At 41.1% G+C, this 8,152-nt stretch overlaps 1 protein-coding gene across 1 annotated transcript; it reads left to right on the forward strand.

Annotated features, from left to right (window-relative positions):
- The first annotated feature begins 45 nt into the window (after positions 1-45).
- LOC137193120 (uncharacterized) lies at positions 46-7,015 on the forward strand. Its single transcript, XM_067604333.1, has 2 exons — positions 46-1,353; positions 2,256-7,015. The coding sequence occupies exons 1-2, from the start codon at positions 1,176-1,178 to the stop codon at positions 3,587-3,589; spliced, it is 1,512 nt and encodes a 503-aa protein (XP_067460434.1). The 5' UTR covers positions 46-1,175; the 3' UTR covers positions 3,590-7,015.
- The last annotated feature ends 1,137 nt before the right edge of the window (positions 7,016-8,152 follow it).

Raw genomic sequence — 8,152 nt, forward strand, 5'->3', positions numbered from 1 at the left:
CCAAAACAGTAGAACCTGATGTCACTCAGTAGTCCCAGATTTCCACCATCGCTCGCGTGTAATAAAAGTCTTGCAATGACCGGGGGGACGCTGGCTGTCAAATGTGTTCAAAATTCTTTCAAGAGTTTGAAGTTGCAGGTGATTCCTGCCACAGCTCAGCACAGTATCTACACGTAGTAAGCCACAATATAATGAAAATATATAGTAATATAATACAGTAAAAACACACTAATATGTCAACTTATGTACAAACTTGCATTATATATGAGGTAGTATATATCTGAAAGTATTTGTAGTAGAGCTGTGCAAATGGCATTGAAAACATGGCAATAGTGCAAAAATGACAACATGGGAAAACTCATCTCATCAGCAGGATCATATGATATGATGGAAAGCTCCAGAACAGCTACTTAATGGACCTTGTGGTTAGATTGTTTTGTTGACTACTGTATGATGGAGTTCAGTATTGAGTAGACTCCCTTCATTGACAAAGAGGGGCCCTGCCTAAACCATGAAAAACATCCCCAGAACAAAAGTACACAAAAGTTTATGGACAGCTGGTGTCCACATACTTTTGGCCATATAATCTAAGTTAGATTTGGTCTTTTTAATGTGGGCATATGGTAAACATGTTAAATAAAACAGTGACATTCATCCCTCCATTATCTTCAAAGCCCAGTTGTTGAGGATAAGGAGAACCACACTATATACTGCTGTTAAGACCAGCACAATCACTTATCTGCACTGAATGTAAGCCAGATGTTATATTCCCCAATTATTTATTTCTAAGCAACAGCTGCGGCTGTAGCACGGTGACATTTTCAACAAGCACGCTGTCTGGTTGTACTGAGTTAGTTAGTGAGCAACAGCATCCAGCACAGGCATCGCGGACGTCCACTAACGCTAATGCCATTTAATGCGGTTTTACCAATATTTGGTCTGATTATTTATCATTTCACACCATTAGCTTTGTTTCAGCGCGGCGTGAGTGAAAGATCGTATGTCAGTGACGTCACACCGTGCTGGTGCAATTAGATCGTTGAACGCAAACGACCGATGATGACGGTGCTACCGTTTTTTTTCTTTCACCGACTGGCTGTGTCGGCCACCATTTTGGGAGTCAAAACACCCAACAAATAGTAGCGCACACCTCCACGCTTCTCCGTGGCCTTACTATGGTGCACACATGTGTGGTGGCAGGCTGTAGGAACAGAAGGACGCCCGGCACCACCTTATCTTTCTACCGTTTCCCCCGGGACCCCGAGAGGAAGCAGCGCTGGATAGCTGCTGTGAACCGGGAGGGCTGGGTGCCCAACGACGGCAGTCGGCTGTGTAGTACTCACTTCATCTCAGGTATGAATGCAGTACAACTACACTACAGCAGAAAGTACCACAGTTTGTTTTCTTACACATCACATTTCTGTCGTTGGAATTCCTCAGAGAGATAAATTCCGAGAGGCTGAAAGTGCATTTTCTTTAGTTTCACTTTTTGTGGTTTGATAAAATGTGACGCTAGTGAGTACAGTGTCATATTTGGCCTCACTTTTATTTTCGGGCTACCACTAGGCCTGTATAGTTAGTTCTCTATCGATTAATCTATTATGTTTGATTAGACAATAATTAACTCTTTCAATTAGCTTACCCTTAACAAGTTGACATTTCCAAATTATAAATACTTTGCCTACCAGCTTGTTATGACTTGAGCCAGTTCTGTTTTCTTCTCTGTAAAATAAGGAGATTTGTGTTATATCTACATCTGTTTCTCTGGTGCCTGCATATTTTCAATATTGTAAGTTTCCATGCTATTCTTGATGTAAAGTTATTGTGAACACCTATTAGTGATTTATTACATGAACATGCATCACAGAGTTTTTTCTCTCAGGTTTGTACGTTGTAATTTAAGTGTCATACAAAATGTTAGACTACAGTAATTCATAACATTAAGAATTTGTCTATTAGTAAAGAAAATACTTTGGCTTAGCAGCACTGTGGTTTGAATCCTGAGCCAACCCTAAAAATCAGTTACCCTTTCAGCTCTTATCAAACCGCTCACTTTGCTCTTTTTGGGTGTGACAATGTGCCAGCTTAGGTGGGGAAAAACATGGCTGCTTGCCCAGTACAATTTGTCCTCATTTACTCTACTGACTAAGGTAGAGTTTTATTGGTGAAAGTGCCATGGAAAGACATTTCCATTTTTCACAATGTTTTTTTTTCACTGCCTTCCTGTTTACTACATCCTCTCTTTCCACATGCAGGTAAACAGGTGAAGAACCCACGTTCGCCAGATTATGTTCCTTCTGTGTTCACGACAGCTCCCTTGTCCCCAGAGATGAAGGAGCCGGGTGCCTTAGAGATCCTGGACAAGCAGGAAGCACGAGTGGAGGCGGCCAACGCCTTGTTGTTCCTGCAGGGCCAGGGCAGGTCGGTGGTGGGCGAGCGGGGTCAGGCTGAACATCCTGCGGAGAGGGAGCAGGAGGCCGTGGTGGAGGAAAGTGCCTCCTCTTCCCTCAGCACTGATGAAGACGACGATGATGATGATGAATCTGTGAGTGACAGCAAGAAAGGAAAGTTTGCTCAGACGTCTGATACACCGGTTAACTTTGATGACATCCTGAAAGCCTTGAAGAAGGAGAACCAGACTCTCAGGGAGTCTGTGGAGAAAATGTCCCTCTCTGAGAACTCCTTGAGGAACGATGCAGAGAAGGTGAAGTTTTACACCGGTTTACCCAACTACTTTGTTTTAGAGACAGTCATGTGGCTCCTGGCACCTCATATGGATGGTATCAAGAACATGAAGCTCTCCAAGTTCCAGCAGCTTCTGCTGACACTGATGCGACTCCGTCTGGACCTCCGCAACCAAGACCTGGCCTACCGCTTTGGTGTCAAAGTCGGCACGGTAACCAGAACCGTGCATCGGATGGTCAACATCATGTCCTCCACTCTGGTGCCCACAGCCGTCTTCTGGCCCTCCAGAGCCGAGCTGCGGAAAAACCTACCGGCGGCCCTGCACTCGTCCTACCCTGACTGCGCGGTCATCATAGACTGTTTCATGGTGCCTTTTGAGGAGCCGGTTTCCCGGGGCAACGACCAGCAGCAACAACAGGTGGTGGGGACAAGTTGTAACGTGTTAAAATATCTGATTGGTGTGGCTCCGCAGGGCGTTGTCACCTTCGTCTCTAGGGGTGTGCTGGGAAACGTCAGCGACAAGAGCCTGGCTGAGGGCTGCGGGTTTCTGTGCAAGCTTCTGCCAGGCGATGTCGTATTGGCGAGTCGAGATCTCGACATCGCCGATTCTGTGGCTGCCCGCGGAGCCCTGTTTAAAATCGCTGGCAGCTACCAAGGAGAAGCGTACGGGAGCTCAGAGAGCTCACCACTGACTAACGCTTCCTCTGAGACAGTGAGCGTGCAGACGCATGTGAAGAGGGTGATCTCCATGGTGAAGCAGAGGTACGCCATGCTTACAGGTCCTGTGGAGAGCCCCTTTACCACGGCCTCTGAGCGCACGTCGAACCTCTCAACCTTTGATAAGATTGTGCAAGTTGCCTGTGCCTTAAACAACCTGTGCATCTCTGCCGCTCCACTAGAGTGATTCGTACAGAAATGCCTAGTCTTCCTTAATGCTGGTCAGGCACATAAGTTCCCTTTACTGCTTTGGACCTTATTCCATGCTCTCCCACTACATCCTTGTGTCAACAAGACATGATTACTACAGAACACTGATTTATACTCACCCACTTTGATTTACTCAGTCGGTGTATGTGTTACTCCCTGTTATTTATGACAGATCATACTTGCAAATACAAGCACTTCTCCCAAAGCCAGAAACCGCACTGCAAAGATGTGATGTCATTAAGTTATGCAACTCAACTAAATGAGGATTTTGTTTTGTATTTGAGTTTGGAATGACAATGACGTGAGTAAAATGCACCTGAAACTCATTGTCATTAGCCATTTGTAAATACTGAGGTATATAAGCGGCAGTGTGGGTGATCCAGGCAAAATGTTCCCACTAATCCCATTTTTTTTTCATTCCCACAAATTCCACAAATCACTGATTCCTCCCTGTATTGTAGAGAGGTGGTTTGTTGGTGAAGCCAGCTGTTTGCCCATTCTGTGTAATATAGAAAAACAAGATCAGTACATACAATACAAAAAGAAATAAAAGGGGTTCAGACAAGAACAGCATGCACAGTAATACAGCTGTCAGAAGAAGAAGTCTCTCCTGCTTGTTCACCATGCTGGGATAGAAACGTGCCATGGTCAATGACGGTTTTGATAGATTACTGGGTGAAAACTAACCTTTATTTTGGCATTGTCACACATTTTGCTAGCCAACTAGATTTTTAACAATAGGATGACTAGCTACCTGTCAGCACGGACAAACATACCACACACAGACCAATTTGTTTGTGCCAGAGTCTAGTGATCATTTATCTGTTGTGCTCTCTGGCGTTATAGAAACACAACTCATTTCCAGGGTTTCTGACAACAGCTTCCTTCCTTGGAATGGCAATGTCTACTTCAACAAGGCTACTGGTATTGATGATTTTTACACAAATTGTACAGCCTTCCCTACATGGACTTCTGCAATTGGTTGGTGAAATAACTGAAATGGACCAAACAGAAATATTTTTCACGACAGGTCAAGGTGAGCTATGAGACAGTGCTCATGGAGCGTTAGGCCAGGCGGATGCTTGTCCACTCAGTGGTTCCAACCTCAGCTGTATAATTAAAAATGATGTCAATATTTACTACGCCACAATAGTGTTTAAGGTTTTGCAGGTTACATTTTTAAAAGTATTGAAGTACAGCATTTCAACGAACAATTAAGTCTTCTAATTTAATAGGAAGCTTGAGATTTCTCAAAAATTGTCTTGTTATTGAGGAAGACAAACACCGTTTCCCATCTTTCCACCCTAACCTTCCATAACATATACGTCAGTCTGCAGGGCAAACTCATTAAATACAGCTCAATAGATATGTTCTTTACAGTCATATTGAATCAGAGTATCATAAGAAGTGATTGAAAGAGATGTTATGAGATGGGTTTTTTTTTTTTTTCTCGCTGAAGGCAACCAGTGTTCCCTATGAGTTTTTTTTTTTCACAGTGTTGTTTGACGGGGTTTAATTAACACTTTGTTTAGCTGAGCACAACGTCATCTTCAGCAGAATGTACATTGAATTTGTGACAAATGAATTCTCTTTGCCTTTAGGCCATTCAATGTGTTCTGTGTTCTAATTGATCATAAGCGTTTTGGATCACAATTGTATAACAGAGACATTTGTGTCCGTTAGAGTACAAGGCTGGAGGCTACTTTCAAGACGTCAAGGTTTCTCTGCTAAAGAACTGATTTTTTTGATGTTTTTAATAGTTTGTCAAATAACCTGAAAAAATTGTTTTGATATGTGTCTTGGAAAAAAAAAAAAAGATCTCATGATTATTTCAGAGTTGTTTGCATAAGAAGACTGTGCTTCTTGAAATGCCTCTTTGGTTGTCCTCCATTGCTGGTGCCTTAGTTTGTAAAGCTGGTACTGCTGTTACAAATCAGCCTGCGTTTTCTACAGATATTTATTTTTGCATCATACAGTATGCTTTAGACCCTAAATGTGTATGTATACCCAATTAACACTATCGTGTGAAGCATCTTTTATTTGAGGTTTTTATTCCTTGGCATTATTCACTTACCTGTGTGTGTGTGTGTGTGTGTGTGTGTGTGTATACAGTTTTAAAAAAAATGTTCCTACTTCTTTTTTATGTTTTATAATATTTCCCTTCTAGCATTTAATGTGTATAAATTCCAAATGATGTTATTATACGTAGATTTTAACTTATTTTCACGTATCTCAGAAGGTGTGTGGGATTAAACATTACAACGGCAGTTCTTGTGCTTTGGCTCAGGGCCTGAATTTAATAGCGAACCCGTTTCTTACAGGTTTCCACATGTTAAGAAGCTTGCTGCTGCAGCAGAGACTAATCAGAGACTAAACAGGCTCAGCTCTGGTGTCGAGCTTTAAAAGGTGTTGCGTTGTGTGCAGTGTTGGGTTCAGACAGGCATGCTATGGTAGCACAAAGTGGAATGTGCCTTCTGTTCTCTGGCCTCTGGATGTCCACTCTCATGCATGGCTATGTGTGTCTTTTTTTGACCAGATATGTTGTTGTAATGAATGCTGTCGGGGTTCCTTAAGCACATCTTTTTTCTTGAATTTTCTGCAGGTGAGGTGACATCCTCCTTCTTATTCATCCATGATGGTTATTACTGCTTCTGTTAACTACCCAGTTGGTCTTCTGTTTATTCCAAACAAACCAGGAACATGAAATGCATAAACACCGAGGTTGATGGAAACATTTATAAAGAATTCAGAGATCATTAATGACCTTAAACAGTTTTTATCTTCAGTAATACTTGTGCTTTATTGGATAGCAGACATGCTTCCCTTCAGATGCAATTTTTTTTAAATTACCACACTGATAACTGTAAATTGATAAACTCAATTAAAGGTTGCTAAATAAAGACTGGAGAGTTTCTGCTTTAAATCCCAGTTTGATTGGGGCAGTTTGGAGGTGGGACCAGTGTTTTCTTAGGATTGTTCTAAACACCTGCTGCTGCTGCTGCTGCTGCTGCTTGTGAAAGCATTAAATGCATCACTTCCTGTGTACTATAGGAAAGATTGTCAAGTAAAACCTGCCAGATACCTGTGTTAAGAATAGTCAATGGAAACAGGTAGAGTGATGCTGATGATACTTCCACTAAGATGATTGATGGTTCACTTTTTATAGACATCTGATAAGCTTCTAGGTTAAGTTTAAACTGGTCAGTATAGTTGAATTTTTGTGAACCCAATATTTTGTCTAACCAACGTATATCTGTCTCCTCTCACATCTCAAACTACACTTCTGTCATCATGCCTTTATTGTTCCAGGTGCATGTGCTTCCATGATATGTAAAGGTTTCAATTTTTTGTTCAGTTTGTCTTCATTATTGCCTCTGTGACTGAAAAATTAAAGTTTGGGAAATGCAAGAGTCTTTTGATGCTTCTTTTCCAGTTTGTTCATCTGTGCATAAAGGTATTTAAGTTTTCTTTTGAGTATTTTGTCCCCTGTTTTGACCATGTACTCAACAACTGATCGTAGACTATAGACATTTATTTGCTTTTACACTGATTCATGCTTTGCTTTCATTGCTCATCTGTAAAGATTCCTTCCAAGGCTGAAGAGGAGTGACTGAGTAATGTCCTGATATTTTTTCATTTATCAGAGAGAAATGCATTGGAGGAAGCCCCGCCTAGAATATGTGCGGTCAGAGAGGGGGAAAGTAAGAAGTCTCACTCTGCTCCTATTTAAAGCTACTATGTGTAGAATTTAGCATTTGCAGCCTTTGGCGCCTCCATGTGGTTATCAACAAAGACATTGTGCGTACATTGTCACTGGGATTGTCTCATTTTTCTTTCAACAAAAACATGTCATTAGAATTATGTGAAAGTTGCTATTAAGTCACATGAAACTGCTCTTCGTGGCTTTAAATATCCATCATTCATTGTAATGTGCATTCTGGGACTTTTTTTAGTTTTGTGTTATAATCAGGGCTTGTTCTTGGAAATAAAAGATATAGCCTAATGATACACTTTGTTCTTTTCCAGTCACCTTTTACAACACTGCCAATGCTTTGCCTTCCTTTATAGACTTATAGTCATTCTGAAGTTTCCTGGCTGACAGTAAAAGTAACTTTTTTAGTGTCCTCTTTGACAATAATTCCGTTTTCATAATGGTTGAAATCATTTGAGTAGTAATCACATGCATGGTGTAACATGTTAGAAATAAGATTTCAAAGCTTTGCTGAGAATCATGTAAGTTACCTAAAGACAGTTTAAGTTCATATAAAATTGAAATAAAGTTAACTTTAAGATTTGACATCACATAAATACGATTGTTTAAAAAAACCAAAACAAAACATTACCATGTTTCCCATCAACAAACTCGTCGTATATTATCATTTACGGAGCCTGTGTGCTGAGATCACTTTCGACATGACTGTTCAGTGAGATATTTTACTATCACAAATCAAAAAGCTGCTCTTAACTCAAACTAAACATCGCGGAGTGAATCATGTTTATAATAGACGATCTTTGGGTCAGTGCTGACGTGCGTCGGTCC

This window comes from Thunnus thynnus, chromosome 11 (assembly GCF_963924715.1).
Source record: "Thunnus thynnus chromosome 11, fThuThy2.1, whole genome shotgun sequence".
In the NCBI taxonomy this organism is placed as follows: domain Eukaryota; kingdom Metazoa; phylum Chordata; class Actinopteri; order Scombriformes; family Scombridae; genus Thunnus; species Thunnus thynnus.

Excerpts from the sequence above, each read along its gene's own strand:
- LOC137193120 (XM_067604333.1), top strand. The coding sequence starts at position 1,176 with ATGGTGCACACATGTGTGGTGGCAGGCTGTAGGAACAGAAGGACGCCC. Across the intron at positions 1,354-2,255 it reads TAGTACTCACTTCATCTCAG|GTAAACAGGTGAAGAACCCA; the intron begins GTATGAATGCAG and ends TTCCACATGCAG.